The 21651-nt window shown below is 50.0% G+C and overlaps 1 protein-coding gene across 7 annotated transcripts in view; it reads right to left on the reverse strand.

Annotated features, from left to right (window-relative positions):
• The window catches only part of ASB1 (ankyrin repeat and SOCS box containing 1), a 64104-nt gene extending 49196 nt beyond the window's left edge, over window positions 1–14908 (reverse strand). For all 7 annotated transcript variants that reach the window (XR_012517585.1, XR_012517582.1, XR_012517586.1 and 4 more), the window contains exons 1-3: window positions 14844–14908; window positions 8778–8919; window positions 6433–6735 (exon numbers count right to left, since the gene is read on the reverse strand). Coding sequence is in view for 1 of the 7 variants with exons in the window: in XM_039470001.2 (XP_039325935.1) it covers window positions 6433–6735; window positions 8778–8919; window positions 14844–14892 (494 nt within the window). In the remaining 6 variants the exon portion in view is untranslated. The remainder of the gene's footprint in view (window positions 1–6432; window positions 6736–8777; window positions 8920–14843) is intronic.
• Window positions 14909–21651: the final 6743 nt, after the last annotated feature.

Below are 21651 nucleotides of genomic sequence, written 5' to 3' on the forward strand. Positions count from 1 at the left end.
TCGAGATTCCGTCTCAAAAAAAAAAAGAAAAAAGTTAGAGAGATGGACAGCTACAAACGGCTCTTAGCCACAGGAAAAGACACTCAGCCTCACTCAGAACAGAAATGCAAATTAAAACTATTCTGAGCTATCACTCCTCACCTATCAGATTGGGAAAAATCCAAAAATTTATTGACCAGGTTAGAAAACAGAAAGTCTCACTCACTGTTTGAGCAATGAAAAGTAAACACTCCCCCTATGGAGGGGGGAAATCTGTCAATCACTAGCAAAATTACATATGCATTTAACCTGTCAATCAATCACATTTCTCAGGATCTGTTTCCAAAATACATCTGCAAAACTATGAAAGAAATGTATGCACAAGGCAATTCATTAAAGCACTATCCATAACAGCTGGAGACAGTAAACCACCCACGTGTCCACTAACAGGGGACTGGCTGAATGAACTTCAGCTCAACTGCACAATGCAGCACCACGCAGCTCTGAAAAGGAGTGAGGAGGGCTGCTATACACTGCTCCGGAATGGCCCCCAAGCACAGGAAGAGGGGAGGAAGCAGGACAGTGAGAGTGGATAGTCCACTACCGTTTCTATGGGGAAGCAGGTTGCAGTGTGCTTATAAACCATGGAATTTTTTAATGGTTTTCTACTGGGAAAGGAGATAACAGGATGAAGGAGACAAGGATACAAGCTAGACATCCAAAAATTTGCACCTTGGCCAAGCATGGTGGCTCATGCCTGTAATCCCAACGCTTGGGAGGCCAAGGCAGGCAGATCACTTGAGGCCAGGTGTTCGCTAGCCAATATGGCAAAATCCAGTCTCTAATAAAAATAGAAAAAAAAAAAATTAGCTGAGCAAGGTAGCATACACCTGTAGTCCCAGCTACTCAGGAGGCTGAGGCATGACAGTCACTTGAACCCAGGAGGCAGAGGCTGCAGTGAGCCAAGAGTGTGCCACTGCACTACAGCCTGGGCAACAGAGTGAGACTGTCTCAAAAAAAAAAAAAAAAAAAAAAAAAATTATACCTTATTTGACTTTGGAACCATGTAAATTTTTTATGTTGTAAAACAAAATTAAGTAAAAAGCAATCCTTAAAAGTTGAAAGCAGCCGGGTGTGGTGGCTCATGCCTTTAATCCTAGCACTTTGGGAGGCAGAGGCAGGCAGATCACCTGAGCTCAGGAGTTCGAGACCAGCCTGGCCAAGTTGGCGAAACCCCATCTCTACTAAAAATACAAAAATTAGCTAGGCGTGCTGGCCAGCACCTGTAAAATCCCAGCTATTCGGGAGGCTGAGGCATGCAAATCGCTTAAATCCAGTGGGGCAGAGGTTGCAGTGAACCAAGACTGTACTACACTCCAGCCTGGGCAACAGAGTGAGACTCTGTCTCAAAAAAAAAAAAAAATTATTTAAGCAAAAAGAAACACATGAACTCCATCAGGTATCCAGCTGGTGTCACAATGCGCTGCCCGCAAGGACGGCTGTTTTCTTCAGGCACACTAAACATCCAGACTCCGGTGATTAGCACAGACCACTCCCAGCGTCAGGTTCACTTGGAAGGCCCCAGGCCAGGACGCACAGCTTGCTGGCAGGGGAACATCATGCAGCTCTCCACATGGGCATGCACACGGCCAGGAGCAAGGTAGCCCCTAGGCTGCCCCTCCTGACCTCCAGCAGCAGGCTGGATAGGAAGAAACAAATCTCACACAGGGCAGGTGCAGGAGCCACCTGACTTAGAAGCCTCATCATCCACCAAAGCCAATCTCTAAATGACTCCACTGACTTCACTTGCCCTTGTCACTCTACTCAGAGATGACCAAATACACTGCTCTCCATCAGGCACTTAGGGTTCTTCCAGGCCAAGTGCAAACTCCTAATGATTTTTACTCTGAACAGGGATCAGCCAATGAGGGGGCCCTGGCTCCCAGAGTCCTGGCAAAGTGAGGCCACCTGTCAAGAATGGCTACCTGGCATGAGGTAGAGCACAAACAGGCCAGGAGCCATGTATGGGAAGGGGCCACAAAAGGAGGCTGGCTGGTGCCACACAGGAGACAACATGGCCAACACATGTTGTGTGTGAAGGGGCGGGGGAGCCAGGTTCTCACTGGTGAAAGGAAGAAACTAGGAAGAACCTTGTGGCGTTAGCCTGGATTAAGGGTAGCCAGGTGAACTCCTGTCAATGTATATAAAGAAATATAGGCCAGACACAGTGGCTCATTCCTATAATCCCAGCACTTTGGGAGGCCAAGGCAAGCGGATCATGAGGTCAGAAGTTCAAGACCAGCCTGACCAACATGGTGAAACCCCATCTCTACCAAAAATGCATAAAAAAATAGCTGGGTGTGGTGGTGAGCGCCTGTAATCCTAGCTCCTTGGGAGGCTGAGACAGGGGAATTGTTAGAACCAGGGAGATGGAGGTTGCAGTGAGCCGAGATCACACCACTGCACTACAGCCTGGGTGACAGGGCAACACTCTGTATCAAAAAATAAAAAAATAAATATAGACAAAAATGTGGAATGTACATACAACCTTAGCTTGGTCCAGGAGGAGGGCGTGAAAACAGTGACACCCCAAAAGCAACAGGCACTCCTAGCATCCAGACGTAGGTTTCTGCACACCATTCTTCACTAAAAGAAACCTTGGAGAAATGACTTATTCCAGGACTGAGACAAAGTACAAGATGAGCCTAGAATATCTTGTTCCATGAGAAAGGAACTACTCACAGAATGATAAGGACATGTCAAAAGGGCAGAGGTGGCTTGAAGCAGCTATCAGTAGCCAAATCTGGGAAAATATGAATTTGAAATTAAGTAACAATAATAATAAATTACAATTCATTGAATAATATCAGAAACCATGATTCTATACTAACAAATACATAAATGAACAATTAAAAATCTGAGACGAACAGGATATATACACAGTTGCAGAGCACCTCTCCACAGAATCCTAATTACAGAGAGAACAGGAATAGCTTTACAGTACCGAAACATGGCAGGCACCATCTTCATCAAGTAATGGAAGTGAGTATCAGCAGTAATGGACACAGAGATCATATGCAGCCTGACGGAGGGAATGGGAACACAACCTCACTTCAAGATTCCTGCCCAAGACGCATTAGTGACTCTAATCTGAGTAAACATTAGAGTCAGCACCTGTTTTCCTGAGCTTTCATCAGCCCCACACGGCCCCGCAATGTCTCACAAGATTCATCACCACCAAAGTATTTCATTTGAAAACAGGAAAAGGCAGTATGCGGAGAGCAGCGATGGCAGGGCCAGAACACACAGGGCGCGGGGAGGCCAGAAGAACAGCGTCGTCTTCCATGCCGCAATCAAGCACTGGCCAACACAAATGGCCGGCAACCAAGCTTTCCAACCGCCTCCTCAGCACCATCCTGAGTGTCCACGGAAACATTCCCCTGGAACCGAAACAGCTGCTTTCAGGCAACACAGGCCTGAGGATGAGAACAGGGACCACCAACACGCTCACACGACAATTTAGCTTCCACAACAAACACACTCACTCACTCTCCAAGACATTCTAGGAGTGACAGGGGAAACATTCTAAAACACACAGAACCAACAAGAAATGCATATTTCATTTCATACACCCAACCAATTAAGCAAAGGAAAACTAGATCGCAAGCAGTGATGGCTTTTTTCTCCTTATTCTTAGGGAAAATCTTCCAAAACATTTGCAATGTAGGGCAATATGACAATCTGGTATAAGCTGAGCTGTGGGAAAGATAGCCCTTCATCCACTCATAAAAATATACTGGATGAGATCCAGTTAATTTTAATCCTGAATTTTTTCCAAATTCTTCTACTGCGTTTAATATCACCGTCAAGGAACCACTGGGAGAACTCAATAAATCAATATAACTTTTGCACATACAGAAATACCATTCTGTACCTTTTCTCTAAAGTATGAGCAATATATACCAAGGGAATTTACAAATAACAAAATGGAGGTGACTTATAGAGGGACAGAAAATTGCAATCGTGAAAGATGAGAGCCCTGTCTGAGAGGGAACTGGCACAGGGAAGGCAGAGTGAAGTTATTTCCAAATAACATCGCTGTTCAGTAACTTAACCACACCACTCTACCTTCCAACAGTCAATTATCTTGGAATTTAGACTATAGGAAACTTTTTAATAGAATAATATATGTTCTTGGTACTGCCTTGTAAAAGTAATGTCCTGTGCTCCAGTCGGGGAGTAAGCTGTCTTGGTAACGTTTTCACAAGAAGGGCATCTGTGTACACACCTCTCGGTCGGCCTGCAGGTAACACAGCACTCGTGCGTCATGAATTGACTGAAATGCCCAGAGGGATTTCTGGAACCAAGATGGAATTTCACTGATTGATCCTACTCAAAAACACTTCCAAATTAATAGCTTACATTCTCCACGACGCTGAGGATGAGCATGGGACTGAGGTAGCTTAATCAGGTTAGAAACCCTTAAAAAGAGGAAAAAAGCCTCGCAGCTTTAGCATCCTCTTAACATAACAACCTTAGCACTTTCATCTCTTTATCCTCCCAAAAGCCTATTGTGTAGCTCTTTAATTGATAAAACTGGAAAAGCTTATTCTCAGTGCGTGATTTAAAAACCATGTTCTGTGCTGGGTAAAGGGAATGCCAGGTCCCTGCTCCTCAGAACCAACCTGGCTGCAGCCTCTAACAACAGAACCCTTCCTTACCTAATCCTTTCCAATATGGAAACATTTCCCTGAGAACCAGCTACCTAAACTGCACCCTGACCAAATGCAGAGCAATTTGGTCTCCAGAGTAAGGGAGGGAAAAAAGCATCTTTGCTGGAAAGAAGTCACTAGAAACATGAAAAATAAAAACACGATCTGGTTCCAAAGGGAAAAAAAAGGGCAACCATTAGTATGATTAAAACAAGATGTAAACATAATAAAATGGAAGGGGAAAGCAACGAAAACATACATGAAGAAAAGATATCAAATGCAAATAGTTACAAAACAGAAAGAAAACAGAAATAGACCCTAACATTAGCTATAGCAATAATGTTAACTGTATTAAAAGGCAAAAACTCCTAGACAAATAGTTCTATACAGTGCAAACAACACTACTGAGACGCGCTAGGATTAAAAATATTATATAATGCCATGTAAACTGGCCTCAAATGAAACTAACAGTGCTCTTGTTTTGATAGAGCATCATACGTAAGCAGGAACTTTTATGAGCTCAATTAGCATTAACATTTTCAAAACAAAACCTATTCAAAGTACAAGGGGAAAAATGGCAAAATCACAAATGTGATCAGAGATAACAGACTTCTTTAAATTTCTGGCAGATCCAATGGCAAGAAAATTAAAAAAAAAAAAAAAGAGAGAGAGTTAACCTAACTTAGGTTAACAACGTATAATATGTAAATAAAACACCCATGGTCATGTACTTGTTTCAAGCATTCACAACAATGTAATCTGACATTAATAAGTAACAATAATAAGCCAGCACAGCAGTGCACGGTACTATAGTGTCACCCACCAGTAAGGCTGAGACTGGAGGATCACTTGGACCCAGGAGTTTGAGGGTGCAGTGAGCTATGATCACATCACAGCACTCAAGCCTGGGCAACAAAGTTAGACCCCATCTCAAAAACTAAATAAAAATAATAATTAATACCTTCTTTAAAATTCAAAGAATCCCCAAAATGAAAACTATATGGTCCATATCATCTAAGCATAATATAATAAAAGTGTTATTAAAACCTTATCTTCCATAACTCTAAGAACAAAGAGGAAAGCAACTTCAATTAGAGCTACTTAAAAAATAAAGAAAAAGCTTAGAGAGCATGATCAAAACTACAGTAAAAGGTTAACTTAACCCTACAAGTTTTCTTTTTTTTTTTCTTTTTTTTTTGAGATGGAGTCTCACTCTGGAGTACAGTGGCACGATCTTGGCTCACTGCAACCTACACCTCCCGGGTTCAAGCGATTCTCCTGCCTCAGCCTCCAGAGTAGCAGGGATTACAGGTGCTTGCAACCACACCCGGCTAATTTTTTTTTTTGGTATTTTTAGTAGGGATGGGGTTTCACCATCTTGGCCAGAATGGTCTCGATCTCTTGACCTCGTGATCCGCCTGCCTTGGCCTCCCAAAATGCTGGGATTACAGGCATGCACCAAAGTTTTCATTCTTAATCAAAAAAATAAAAGGACTAAGCATTCAACTCAAAAGGGAAAAAAAAGGAAAAAATCAGAAAAAGATAAAAGCAGATATAAAGGAACACGTAAGCAAAAAAACAAAGAGAGCTGATAAAGCCAAGAAGCAGCTCTTTACAAAGACCAGCAAAACAGGCGAGTCATCCAAAGAAGCGAATTCTAAACAAGGAAAAATTGCAAATACAGAGAAGAAAAGTGAAGTGGCCGCAGGAGCCTGGCGGCCAGGAGCCCCGCAGTACTGACCTGATGAGAGCCTTCAGGATGTCAGCCCGGCCCACACGAGAAGCATGGTAGACGGGGGTGCTGCGATGGTGCCGGCTTCCGTTGGGGTCTGCGCCTGCTTCGAGAAGGATCTGGGCACTCTCTAGGTGTCCGTTCACCACAGCCACATACAGGGCCGTCTGTCCTTTTACGTCCACCAGATCCACCTCAGCCCCCTTCCGGATAAGGAAGTCCACACAGTTCCCATGGCCGGCAGTGGCCGCGATTCGCAACGGTGTGCAGGGCAGCCAGCCACAGCACCAGACAGACTTCTCGTTGATGCGGCTGCAGGAGGAACACAAGGGGGCTCATGAGATGCAGCCCCAGGACAGGGGCAGGCTGCACTGCCCCCTCATCCTGGCCCACAGACAGACTCCCGAGGAGGTGACTGACATAGTCCCCTGCCGGTTAATAACACCACCAGTTAACGGGCTCTGCCTTCTGAAATGCTTTGACACCTTTCCCCTGTGGAACCTGGGCATGGCAGGGCAGGGCAGGCATTCCCAGCCCCATTCCAGAGACAGGAAACTCGGGGCATCGGCAGAATGATCAGCACCAATACTAAGATCCCTAGTTCTCAGATTTCCTGACTGCTGTCCGAAGTGCCTTCCTCTACACAGGTGGAAAGGGTCTGCCTGGGAGGCAGTGCCGAGTGAACAGCGCACTCACCCAGGAGTCTGGGTCAGGCCGCTTTTCCCCAGTTACTACGTGTGAAGGCTTGAGGCTGGGCCTCTCTCTGGGCCTCAGCATCCTCACCAGGACTAGGTGACTATGTAGGCCCCCCAACCTCTAACACTGAACAAATGATGGCCTAAAGGATCACTAAAGTGGCATGGGGGCTACACCCCAGGCCAACAGCTGCAGAGGACCCTGTCCAGACTCAGCTCTCAGCAGATATCACAATCAGACTGCAACTGCCTGCCCCAACCACTAACCCAGCAAGGCAGCAACTGCAACCAGTTCACAGTGAGCTCCTGGTGTAACCGAGAACAAACTTCAGGAGCCCAGAGCATCAAACCAGGCCCCAGGAACATGCAGCGGGAGCAGCTCCGCAAGCCAGCCCTCCAGGCTCTGCCGCCGGCCGTGCCCCAGCTCTGACTGCACAGGAAAGTCAAGGGAGGAATGCTCCAGGAACTCATCACCAAAGAAGTGACAAATAGCAACAGGAAAACGTAAAGAAACAGAGACGCCCAGACCTGAGTAAAGGAAGAAGAATAAACAGTGCTGGGAAAAGCAATAGAAAAGACTTGGTCTAAGGCCTCACTGAACTCTCATTCCACTGTTACATCTGCAAGTTTAATTTAGGTTTGCTTTGGGCTTGAGTCATCCACATTAAATATTTGTACGTGACCCATCCATCTTCATCTGACAGTCCTTTCTGGTATTCTTCTTTTAAAAACTGATACTTTTCTGATGAAATACCACTAAGACACTGGAAGGAAATGAAGAAACATATTCCTGCAGAAATCCTTTTCTTGGAAATTATCCAAAGAAAAGTGGTGGCATTAGTCTCAGCACCGACATGTAGGCATTGCTTCTATCAACGCACTGCCATTTGGGTCCTGAAGGAACAGCAGCAGAAACACAAAGGCAGCATGGACAGCTCCCGGCTGCAGCTGAGTTTAAGCTTTAGCTGGAACTCCAACCTTAAACCCGCAGAAGAATCAGAGAACACTCCAGAGAGCAGGCAAATTCTGCTCTCCCAGGCGTCCTGAGCAGGGAGAGGAGAGGGAGGGGCAAGCATCGGCTGCTGTGAACGAAGGGCTGGAGCCGTTTTGTAGGGACAGGCAGAGTTTGGCAAGGTCAGGGCAGGGGACCACTGATAAGGAGAACAGTAAGGAGAAAGGTGATGAGGCAAAGGGCCTAAGGCTGAGGCCCAGGTCCCGGGGCAGATGACTGAGGGCCTGAGAAGCAGAGGAGAGGGCGCCAGGGAAGCTGGTGAAGGAAGGTGAACATACAGAAGCTCCTGAGATCAAGAGCCACAAGAGACCCACAATGGGGCAGGGCCACCACTGAAGAGGGAAACGCTGCTGCCTTCAGGGGTGACATCAAGGGGCTGAGGCCCACAGAGGTCCAGAAGTTGCCAGGAAACACTAAGGTCAATGACAGAGCAGGACCTGAAGTCAGGTCTCCCTGACCACACTATCTGGCTGTCTCCTACAACTCTGACCATGCTGCTTCAGTCTCCTTTTTCCCCTTCCTCTAAAACTGGAACACATTCCTCCCAACATCAAGGTCTTTATCTGCAATCCTGACTGTGAGGCTCAGCTTCATGCAGCCCTGCAGGGCTCAAGTGCCCGCACCAGGCTCGGGGCAGCGCCGCTCACCTCCGGTAGCTCTCCTCTTGCAACAGGTTCCTTAAGGTCTGGAGGTCCCCGACGTAGGCTGCATCATGGAGCCTTGTGTCCTCACAGTGCTCCAGTGGGTGATCACAAAACTGCTCCCTCAGCCACTCCTTCAGATTACGACCTGCGCTGAAGAGAGGGGCTCTTGTTAGCTCAGGGAGGCCCTACCAAGGTTAATCAAAAGGGAGTGCCATCTGCAGCAAGTCTTCCCTCTCCCAGCTATGGGGCACATTCAAATGCTCAAGAAATAAATCACAAGCTGGGCATGGTGGCACGCCTATAATCCCAGCCATTCAAGAGGCTGAGGCAGGAGGATCACTTGAGGCCAGGAGTTCGAGAACAGCCTGAGCAACACAGCAAGACCCTATCTGTAAAAACAAAAAGAGAAAATAGTAAAAACCTTCCCTTATAAAACTAGCACATTCCTGACACTAACCCTGACAAGATTAATTTTTTTTAAAGTTGGTAGGGCCCAGGAATTATAAGTCAAACCTACTGAAGAATACAGAAGCAAAATCCTAAAGAAAGTATTTGCAGATTGAATCAATACTGTATCAAAGAATCTAGCATGCAATTATTCTAATTTACTCAAGGTATATGGGAATATCTTAAAACTGGGAAACTATAAAAGAGAACCACTGTCATCTCCTTCACTACAAAAAAAGACATCAGGGCAAAACCCAAGGGCTGAGTAAATGCTGCTGTTTACTACACGGATGACTCCCTACCATGCTGCCCTGGGTAATGGCCACAGGGAGGCATGCGTAAGAAACTCATGAGAAAGGTGCACTTGACCACACAGAAGTTCCACCTCAATAAAAAAGGTTAAAAATACATGTACATAGACATAAATCCAGCCCATATAATGAAGACTATAAAACTGATAAGACGACACAAAAGAACAGAATAAGCAGAAAAAAACACACCATGCACTTGGATAAAAAAGATTCAATATTTAAGGAATTTTAAATAAAGTACAAACCATTTCTTTGGGGTTTTGTTATCAGATGTCATGAAAAATATTCTAAAGTTTATTTGAAAATATAAATAAGGGAGAACTTTTCTGGTTTTTTTAGTAAGTTACAGAGAAAAAGCCCTACCCTAATAGGTAACAGAATGCTCATCAAAATAAAGATTAATAAATCAAACCATCAACGCCCAGAAAGAACTCAGTACAAACAACTCAATATCAGCACCCTTCACTGCACTGCACTTCACTTTATCAAGCTCCAGAGGGAACTGTGTTTTTTACAAACTGACTGCCTGTGGCAACTCTGTATTTATACAACAGGATGTGTTCATTTTGTGTCTTCTGGGTCGCAATCTGGTAATTCTTGGAATATTTCAAAGTTTTTCATTATTATTTTATCTGTTACGGTGATGAGTGATTTGTGATGTTACTACTGTAATTGTTTTGGGGGGCCACAAACTGTGCCCCTATGAGACAGCGTGCTTAATCCATCCACGTGGTCTGTGTTCTGACTGCTCCACCAACCAGCCACTCCCTCTCACTCCTTGTCTGTCTCTCTCTCTCTCTCTCCCCCCCCACTCAGGCCTCCCTGTTCCCCAGACACAGTATTGAAATTAGGCTAACTAATAACCCTACACTGGCTTCTGAGTGTTCAAGTTAAAGAAACAGTCATACATCTCTCACTTTAAATTAAAAGTTAGAAATGATTAAGTTTAATGAGAAAGGCATGTGGAAAGCTAAGAAAGGTTGAAAGCTAGGCCTCTTGTGCCAAACAACCAAGTTGTGAATGCAAAGGAAAAGAGCTTGAGGGAAATTAAAAGCGCTATCCCTGTGAAGAACACACAATTTATAAGAAAGCAAAACAGCCTTATTGCTGATATAAAGTCTGAGTTGTCTGGAGATACTATCAAGCCAGCCACAACATTCCCTTAGGCCAAAGCCTAATCCAGAACAAGGCCCTAACTCTCTCTGATTCTATGAAGCCTGAGAGAGCTCAGGAAGGTGCAGACGCAAAGTCTAAAGCTAGCAGAGATTGATTCATGAGGTTTAAAGAAACCATCTCCATCACACAGAAGTACAAAGTGAAGCAGCAAGTGCTGACGTGGACATTACAGCAAGTTATTCAGAAGACGTGGCTAAAAGTGAAGATGGCTACACTAAACAACAGATTTTCAATGTAGAAGAAACAGCCTTCTATTGGAAAAAAGATGCCATCTAGGACTTTCACAGCTAGAGAGAAGTCAATGCCTAGTGTCAAAGCTGTAAAGGACAAGCCAACTCTCTTGTTAGGGACTAATGCAGCCGGTGACTTTAAGCTGAAGTCAGGGCTCACTCACCATTCCAAAACTCCTTCTGCCTATGCACTAAAATGAAACAACCAAGTCCAGGTGGCAGCACATCTGTTCATAACATGGTTTAGTGAATATTTTCAGCCCACTGTTGAGACCTACTGCTCAGAAGATTCCTTTCACAATAGTATGCTTGCTGAAAAAGCACCTAGTCATTCATGAGCTCTCATTGAGATGTACAAGATTCATGCTGTTTTCATGACTGCAAACGTAGCCATTCCACAGCCTGTGGATCAGGGAGTCATTCTGACTTTCACGTATTAACATCGTTTAATACAATTTGTAGGGCTATTGCTGCCATAGATAGTGATTCCTCTGATGGATCTGGGCAAAAATGAATTTAAAACCTTCAGGAAAGGATTCACCAATCTAAATGTCATTTAGAACATTTGTGATTCATGGGAGGTCAAAATATCAACTTTAACAGGGTTTTGAAAGAAGCTGATTCCAACCCACATGGATGACTTTGAGGGGATCAAAACTTCAGTGGAGGAAGCACCTGCAGATGTGGTGGAAATCACAAGAGAACTAGAATTACAACCTGCAGATGTGACTAAATTACTGCATTCTCATGATAAAACTTTAATGGATGAGGAGTTGTTTCTTATGGATGAGCAGAGAAAGCGGTTTCTTGAAATGAAGTCTACTCCTGGTGAAGATGCTGTGAACGCTGTCAAAATGACAATAAAGGATTTAGAAGGCAACGTACACTTCATTGATAAAACAGCAGCAGGGCTGCAGAAGACTGATTCCAATTTTGAAAGAAGCTCTACTGTGGGTAAAATGCCATCAAACCACCTCTCATGCTACAAAGAAATCTCATGAAAGGAAGAGCCAGTCACTATGGCAACTTCATTGTCATCTAATTTAAGAATTACCACTGCCCCTTGATGAGTCAGGAGCCATCAATACTGGAGCAAGATGCTCCACCAGCAAAAAGTTCGTGACTGATAGCTCAGATAATGGTGAGCAATTTTTCAGCAATATTTTTTAACTAAAATGTGTACATTTTTAAGCATAATGGTATTATTGCACTCTTAATAGACCATAGCATCATGTAAACATAACTTATACATGCACTGGGAAACCAAAAAATTCACATGACTTGCTTTATTGCAGTATTCACTTGATCACAGTGTTCTGGAACTGAACACACTATCTCCAAGGTATGCCTGAAATTATAAACCAGCATCATAATCAGCGAGAATGTAAGAGTATTCAATAAACGGCATTTGTACCATTAGGTACTTGTTTGGAAATATTGAGTTATTCACCTCATATCATAACCCAAAATAACTTCTGAAGATTTACGTTTTGTAAAAATAGTTACACAGATTCGCATGTACGTAACAAGCAAAAACACAGACGGCTTGGATTCAAGTCCCTGCCCTGCCATGCTGTCCTAGAGTGAGACCGGACATGCAGGTATAAAGCACACCCTCCATAAGGGGCTCTTCCAGATGCTGAAATTTTTTTTATATTAAAATCAAATCTCTTTTGGGTACTACTGTAGACGAGACTCAACCACAGGTACGATGGGGTGATGAGGCAGTGTCCTTGCCCTCCAGGATTTGAGTCCATTGGGTTGCTCACGCTGATTCCACAACCAGGCGGGCCACAGATCAACAAGCAGGCATGAACAGCTCTTTATGCCACTATCCCAGTCTTCCTTCAGTAACTATCCTCCCCTGTAATTAACCCCACAGTTGTGGTTACCACAGAGTGAGAAAGCTCAAAGCAGGAGCAGGAAAGATTCCGGTGTAAGGCAGTAACCAACAGGTGAAGAGAAGCCACAGGACTTTTGCTGGGCTCTCTTCTGGGCCCCTCTGCCGACCTCTGTGCTATCCAATTCTGGCCCACCTCAAAAGGAGCCTCAGAATCTTTCCCCAGCTCCAGATTCAAAAGCAACTTCAAGTTTGTGTTTTGCTGACCAACTATTCCAGTAACAACACAACTGCCCCAGGATAGCACTTGAGCTTCAACTGAAAATCTGTTGCCTCTCCACCCCAGGCCCAAAACACACCGAGTAACAGCAGTGCATGAGGATAGAAAAAGGAGCCTTCGACTGGGCACAGTGGCTCAGGCCTGTAATCCCAGCACTTTGGGACAGAGGCGGCGTGGATCACGATGTCAAGAGACCGAGACAATCTGGGGCAACATGGCGAAACCCCTTCTCTACTAAAAATACAAAAATTAGGTGGGCATGGTGGCACATGCCTGTAGTCCCAGCTACTCGGGAGGCTGAGGCAGGAGAATCGCTTGAACCCGGGAGGAGGAGGTTGCAGTGAGCCGAGACTGCACCACTGCACTCCAACCTGGTGACAGCGAGAGACTCCAAAAAAAAAAAAAAAAAGCCCTCTGTAATCCCATCACTTTAGGATGCCAAGGCCAGGGGATCATCTGAGCTCAGGAGTTCAAAGATCAGCCTCGTCAACATGGTGAAACCCCATCCCTATTAAAAATACAAAATTTAGCCGGGCAAGCTACTTGGGAGGCTGAAGCAGGAGCATGGCTGGAACACGGGAGGCGGAAGCTGCAGTGAGCCAAGATCACGCCACTGCAATTCAGCTTGGCAACAAGGGCTAAACTCCGTCTCCAAAAAAAAAAAAGAGGAACTCTGTGCAGCCGCCAAAGCCAGTGTTTCTTTCCCAGGACCCCTCTCTATACTGGGAAGTAGCTGTTAGTCCTCTTTTTCCCACGGAACACCTCTGATTCCGTCTCTCACTCTCACGTGGAGTGACATTCTAGAACCTAAGGCCCTGGCTGTCTCCGATGTCAAAGTCAATGCCAACCACAGCCCAGGGTGGTGGATGCTTTGTCTGGCTTGTTCTGGTCACTGCAGTTTCCTCCGCTGGGTCTAGCCAACAGTAGGTCTTCAACAAAAGTCTCTTAAATGACTGGAAAAAGGTGGGGAGGGAAGGAGGGAGGGAGGGAAGGAGGAAGGGAGGGAGGGAGGGAAAAACCTATCCGCACCAGTCTCCAAGTCAATCTTTCGAGATTTTTAACAAATTTCTTGGTTTATTACTAAGAAGGAGAGGAAGCATGTAAAGCCCAGAGCACATGAAACCATTGGCGCGAATGGCAAACTCAGAAATCCGGCAAGAAGGGGCTCCTGCCACACCACCGGGAAAGAGGAACCTGTCCTGACCGCTTCCTTCACCTGTGCGTGGTAGGGGCCCTTCAAGGTGGGGGACAGGATAAGCAGGTTATTTTGGATGGTGGGTGTGAGCCTTTCTAGCTGCCTCCTTTGCGGGCGGGCCAAAGGCCCCGGGACATGCTGTGTCACTGACGAGCTCGCCGGAGGTGGCGTCCCCGCTGCCGCTGGTCTGTGCCCGTGGGGGTGGGCAGAGGGGCGAAAAGGTGCCCGCCCTCCGGGAGGCTGTCCTGATCCGTGCGCTCAGAGCCGGAAGGTGACCCGGGGCCTACTCTTGCAGCTGGGCCATATCAAATCCGCATCGGCTAACCGGAGAGAAGTCACGAGCAAGTTCCACCGGAGAGGAAATCCAGCGCGGGGACTGCACTCGAGGCTGAGGGGCCGGCAGCGCGTCGCTGCTGGGGCCGCCCCGCGCGACCGGCCGCGCTGACCCCCGACCCCGGCCTGCGGGAAGCGGCTCCCGGGCTGCCCCGTGGGCCCGGCCGGCCCGGGACGAGGACGCAGGGCCTCGGCAGGGACGCCAGAGCCAGCCCTCGCCATCCCCACACGCCCCGCGGCAGCCGCGCGCACGTTACCTGCGGACCCCGGCCCCGCCCGCCCGTCTGGGCTGCCGCCCTCCGCCATGAGCGCTCCCGCCTCCGCGGCCGCCACGGGCCCGCCGCGCCCCTCAGGCAGGAAGCAGAGCTGCCCGCGACCACTTCCGGCGCCACGGGCGAGGGGGCCGCCTCGGGGTCACGGCTTCCGGCGGGCGCGCGCCGGCCTCACTGGTTTCCGGGTCCGCGCCTCCACTTCCGGCTTTCCTGCCGAGCTGGGCGCTGGCGGGTTCCGGCGTTGGGCGTGGATTTCCCTAGTCACCGACTCTGGGGGCGCTGGCTGCGCTGTGGTTTCCCCTCATGAGAAGCCAAGGAGTCGGAAAGCGTGTCGCCTGGGGCAGCAGCCTGGGTCCGGTCGATCGGGTCGTCCCCGCCGCCTCGGACGGGGCGTGGCTTCTGCCGGGGGTGGGCGGGGCCCTGGCGGGCGGGACCCGGGTCTCGGCCGGGCTGGCGCGGTCCCGGCAGGTGCCCCCCGAGCCGCTAGCGGCCCCGGGACGGTGGATTCGGAGGCGCGGGGCGTGGTGACGGCCCACCGCAGGGCTGAGCGTGGCAGCGTGCTGCTGTTTCGGAGGAATGCTCCCCCGAATCCCTTCCGTGAAGCCCGCAGTCAGCTCGGCTACGGATGACAGCCGATGGCTGACGCGGAGTTCGTTGAATAAATGAATGCGTTTGTGAACAAACGGGGAGCATTCCCTGCACGCTCCCAAGTTCAAATGTCGCAGCGTCGTCCCACCGTGAGGATTGGTTTCGGTCCTTCAGCACGGATTCCCTTGGGGTCCTCCCATTCTCCCCGGCCGGCCGAGGTAGAAAGCAGGCCTCAGGCAGGAGGAGACTGATAAGGAAGGACGGAAACCCCTGCAGTCGTGGCGTGACCTGCTGGCCCATCCTTGTGTACAACACACCAGACGGTAAGGGAGCCGCAGGCGCAGCCCCGCAAGTGCCCCTGCTGAGGCTGGCCCCGAGTGGCCCAGATACACTGGGTGGGTCCCCCCAGCTGCAGACCTGGCAGGCCCTGTGCGGGGTGGAGGCGGGAGTAGGGGTACTTCCTGCAGTGGTGTTCAGACTTGGTAACAGCAGAGAGCACCGCTGGCATGAGGGACAGGTGACTCCGATGATGACGCTACTGCACCACAGCTGCACATCCAAACTCTTGGAGCTTCAGCAACTCCGAAGCCGGAAACCGACTCACGTGTTCGTGAATGAATAAACGAAATGCAGTCCATCCATGCAATGGAATAGCGCTCAGCCTTGGAGAGGAAGGAAATCCTGATCTTGAAGACGTTATGCTGAGTGAGATAAGCCAGTCACAAAAAGACAAATACAGTACTGTGTGATTCCACTTAGGTGAGATCATAATGTGGGGCAGTGAAACCGTAGATCGGAGTGCGGGTTGCCAAGGGCTGGGAAGTGGGGAATGAGGACTTAGTGTTTAATGGGGGCGGAGTTTCCGTTGAGGAAGATGAAAAAGTTTTGGAAATTGGTTGCACAACAATGTGAATTGTGAATTAACACTACTGAACTGTGCATTTTAAAAAGGTTAAGTTTTATGTTCTATATTTTACCGTAATTGCTTTGTTTTTTAAAAGAAGCTCTGGTGCAGTCAGTCTGGGGTGTGGGTTGGCCGCTGGGTCCTTAAGGGCGCCTATGTGATTCTAATGTGCAGCCAGGTGAGAGCCAGGTCCCCGCTGCTCTGCCTGTCTGGTTCCTGTGGGCCCACAGTGAGCGTCCCACGTGTCAGCAGCCTTTGCATCAAGGTATCGAGTGCCCTGAGCAGAGCTTCCCTCCTGGCACCTGCAGCTCCACCTCCCCTGCCATGTGTTCCCCTTGGGATCTTGCCTCTTAGAAAAACCTGAGGCTGCGTGGTCCGTAGTGGAGAGGTGGCCTCACATCCCTATCTCTGTGCCTCCTAAATGCCCGCAGGGTACAGTGCAGCATCCACAGAACCAGCAGTGCGGGATCGGGAAGGACACATAATCACTGGCCACGCTCTGCCAATACCATCACCCCCATTTCTCAGGACCCTGAGACCAGGGGCTCTGGAGCTGTCCCCAAAACCACACAGCCCACAGGTGGCTGAGTTGGACTCACACCCAGACTGTGCAGCCCCACAGCCCGTCTCCTCCTCAGATCTCACCTCTCCAGAACCCCTTTTCTTCAGGTCCTCTGAGGATAAAAGAGCCACACGCACAGAGACACTCAGTGGCCACGGGAGTTGAATCCACTTGGTCACATCACCTACGAGCCACAGGGCCTTGCCAATGCCATCCCAGCTGGCACACCAGTGGCAGGACCCGTGCAGGGGGCTGTCTGTGCCCCTCTGGGACCCCATGGCTCCCTCCCATTTCCCCACCCCTGCATTTCCTCCTGCCGTGAAATCACCCATTGCCTCCTGTTGGCCCCCTGGAGGCTCAGGCCTTCCCCACAGTGGCCCCAGTGGCCCCTCTGTGTATCCAGCCCAGTCTTTCTGGCGGAAAATGTGGCAGTCTAGCTAAAGCATCAGAATGAGTAGTCCTTGATCAGAAATGCCTCTTCCAGGCATTCGTTCTAGGGAAGTAATCAGATGTGTGACAGATTCAGCTACAGTAGTACTGGTTAAGCATCATTTTATAACAAAATGTCCAACAACGAGCCTTCTGGTTCCGGAGATCTGAGAAGGGGCTCCCATCCCTCATCCCTCCTGTTGCAGGGAACCGGGGGCCCCTCCAGAAGCACAGCAGGCATATGGGTGGCTGGAAACCTGAGCCCCGCAGCTGCATGAGGACCTGCCGGGCCTAGGTGTGGCCGATGCTGCCGCCACTCAGCCCCCATGGCTATCTCTGGGAATTGGGCAGAAGATGTCACCCAGACAGGGACCAGAAATGGGAATCTCTCCTGGTCCTGGGCCCTGTGGGCCTGTGTTTGGGGCATCTCCTCCCAGGGGGCCCAGGCCCTCTCCTTTGAAGGATCTCCTCAAAGCAGGGCATCTGAAGGTTTACCAGGTAAGGCCGTGAGATGAGGGCAGCTGGCCGAGCCTCCATGCTTTGCTCTGGAAATACCTTTACCAGCCCCTGCCCCGCAGACCCTGTCTCAGACCTTGCAGCCCACCCGTGGAGAGTCAGGGTGTCTGCCGCAAGCTAGGGAGCCAGACCCACCTCCTTCCAGCTGAGCCATCAGACAGGGCAAAGCCTCCAAGCATCAGCTGCCTCCCTGTAAAGTGGGCCGGTAATACCTACCTTGCAGGCTTTGTAAAGACCCAAAATCCCATAGAAAGTGCCACAGGCTCCCGGGCAGAGAGAGCCTCAGCAAACAGTGGCATCAGCACCATGGCTGCTAACTCTTCACGATGGCAGTGCTCTGCTGAGTGAAGCCCGTCCCGCCTCCAGCCTCCCACCCCACCCGACCCTATCCCAAATTGAGCCCACCTTCTCTGCCCAGCTGGGAACAGAGCAGGGCTCAGGGGCAGAGGCAGTGTCCCAGCAGGCCCTCAGCAGGGCCCTGCGGGGCTGGGCAGGGCGCAGACAGCGGGCTTCTTGTAGCCCTCCAAGCCTGTCTCTTCCAGCCAAGTCGGCCTCTGCCTGCATGTGGTTTATCCTGGCAGGGGAGGACCGGGAAGCCTGGCGGCAGGGACTGCAGAGGACAGTGTGAGCCCTGCCCAGGGGGTGCCCTCGCCCAGTCCCCCAACAGGTGCCGTGCTGCCTCACGTGGTGTGACCGAGAACTCCACGGGTGTTGGGAGGCCACGGGGCTCAGTGAGACCGTGCATCCTCTGCAGGGGCTGGGCCTCTCCAGGCAGCACCCGTGGAAGGCACCTACTATGTGCTCGTCACTGCTGCAGGGGGAGGAGTCAGAGGTGAGGAAATCTCAGTCCCACAGCAGGGACTGGCAGCAGAGGCCAGGGGGACCAGCAGCCCAGCTTGCCCAGCACTGAGCGGGCTCCAGAACACAGGGCTGGCAGTTTTCAAAGCAGGGTGAGTGGAGACCCTATCCCAGTTCTGGGCTCCTCTCCCTGCCTGTCCTACCACGGTGCTAGAGTCTCTGAGCTGGCCCCACCATGCCCTCCTAATGCCAGGTTAACTTTTCCTGCCATACCGGTTGCTCTCTGTCACTCAGGCTCACAGACTCCTTCATGGTCCCCTGAATGCCCATGTATAGACTCCTGGAGAAGCCTGGGCATCTAAGGCCCATCCCGATTCGAGCCCCAGCCTCCTTCCCCTCCTCCAGCTCCCAAGCTCCAGCCTAGAACCTGACCCTCCAGGGCCAGCATGCTTTCCCTGGGGTCTGCACACGAGGCTCCCTCCCTCCCACACCCCTGTCCTGGTGACCTCTCTCTCCTCACCAGATGTCCCCCCCACACCCCCTGGCAGCCTTACCTGGCCAGCTGGGGCCTTGGCCCCAGGCCCTCCCGGCAGCATTTTCTCTCTCCTCACCTGACTGCAGCTACCAGAGGAGCTGGCCTATCTCTCCTGGCAGACGCTTAGGTTCCTCGAAAGTGGCTTCTGGTAGGAGGGGTATTTTGATTCTCCCACAGGAGCTGGCCCAGGCCTGAACCAACAGATAAAGTCTTTCAGGCTCTGAAATTGACAAACTGCCACACCAGGGCACCAGGGTCCTAGGGTTCAGGGGCAAGCAAAGCTGGACACCATCCTGTGGAGCCTACAGACCAGCACGGAGGGGCTGAATGGCAGCCCCCAAAACAGTCCACAGCCTAAGCTCTGTAAACAGTCCCAGCCTAATTTCTGAATTGGACCTTATTTGGGAAAACGGTCTTTGCTGATGCAATTAAGGATCTCAAGGTGAGATGGCCCTGGACTGAGGGCAGGCCCTGACCCAAGGCAGATTGGAGAGAGAGAAGGCGGTGTGGAGACGGGCTGGAGAGTGCAGCGATGTGGCCACAAGCCAAGGAACACCTGGGGTCCCCAGAAGCTGACAGAGGCAGGAAGGACCCTCGTGCAGGGTGGGGTCGGGGGAGCGCAGCCCTGGGGACACCCAGGCTTTAGACAGGTCTGCGGTGAATTGTTTCCATAGCCTTAGGACTCATACATCCAGTAAAGAAACGGGAATTACAGTTGCTCCAGCTTGAGGACCAGCCGGAGAGGCCGGGGCTGGGAACAGGGAGGCCTTTCTGGGAGCCACACCGAAGATAAGAAGACATCACTCCCCTCAGCCCTGGTACTGAAAAGCATTGCCTTGCTAACATTTTCTTTTTCAGGAATTTGTCTCACGTTTGCAATCTATTTTCCCCTGGGTTATCAGCAGAAAACAGCCTAATGGGTGCGTCGGTGGAGCTGAGCCTGTCGCCTCGTCCAGTGCCACCTCAGAGCCCTCGCCTGTGTCTCCTGCAGAGGTCACACTGGGGTCAGAACCGGGGCTGCCTTGGGCAAGGGCCAGCCGCAAGGCTGTTTCTGAAACCATAAAGTCCGAGAATGCCGTGTGTTATAATTAATAAGTGGCATTGTTAACCGACGTGAACAAAGCCAGCCTTCATTGCTTTATTTAGTGGCCCATTTGGTGAAGCACTTAAGAAGAGCCCTGGCCAACATACACACATCATGGTTTTAATTACATCCTGTGAATTTATTTTTCCAGAGAGAAATATTTCTCAGGGAAATGTCCATAAAAGCAACGTTAGCAGAGTGTGATGGTGTGTGTGTGTTTCCTCTAGGAAATCTGTTTAGTTTAAGTCCCAGCTTTGAGCACCACTTTTTACAAAGCAGGGGACCTGAAAAAGGCTGCCGCCCGCCCGAGAAGGCGGTGTCCCAGCGAGAGGAAGTCTCCCGGCCACTCTGCCCTTCGTCTCTCTGGGAACTTACCCTTCTCTCCTTTTCCACGTAGGAGTTCTGAATTGCTCTGGGAAGCCCGAAGTGGGCTGGGATGTTCTCTAAACCCTAGACACATCTGCCCTACCCTCCCAGCTGAGAGCCCCTCTGTGGCTGGCGTTTCTTACCAGAGTGAAAAGGACATTTTTGAAAATGGAATCCTGTTTTCACCATTCTAAGGAAAGTCACAACTTCAGATTTTCCAGTACTTCCTGTTGTCCACTGAAACATTTGTTGGAGAACTAGGCTTTCTCCCCCAGACTGCTGGGATTGTTTCTTAGGTTGCCCCTCATTGTTAGGGCATTTAACCCCCACACCAATACTGTATCACCAAACGTCGCTTGCAGGTCACTGCTCATTGTTTACAGTACCAGCATCACAAGCACAATGACTCAGGGCTGGCCACTTTCTAAGCTCTTTGGTCTCTGGGTCTCCTGTTTCCAGGACAGGGCTGGAGTCAAGGACTCACTCTGGACGGACTGCCGGACTGACTGACAACTGCTGGACTGCCAGACTGCCAGACTGATGGCCTGACGGACTGACAACTGCCGGACTGCCGGACGGACAGACTGACTGACTGACTGCCGGACTGATGGACTGCCGGACTGACTGACTGGCTGCCGGACTGCCAGACTGCCGGACTGACTGACTGACAACTGCTGGACTGACAGCTGACAGACTGACACACTGACTGCCGGACCGACTGACTGACAACTGATGGACTGACGGACTGACTGACAGACTGATGGACTGACTGACTGCCGGGCTGATGGACTGACGGACTGACGGACTGACTGACTGGCTGCTGGACTGCCAGACTGACTGACTGACAGACAACTGCCAGACTGGCTGCTGGACTGATGGACTGCCGGACCAACTGACAATGGACTGACTGCCAGGGTGACGGACTGACTGGCTGACAGACCAACTGACTGATGGACAACTGACTGACGGACTGACAGACTGCCAGACTGACAACTGGCTGACGGACTGCTG

This window comes from Saimiri boliviensis, chromosome 5 (genome assembly GCF_048565385.1).
Source record: "Saimiri boliviensis isolate mSaiBol1 chromosome 5, mSaiBol1.pri, whole genome shotgun sequence".
Lineage (NCBI taxonomy): Eukaryota > Metazoa > Chordata > Mammalia > Primates > Cebidae > Saimiri > Saimiri boliviensis.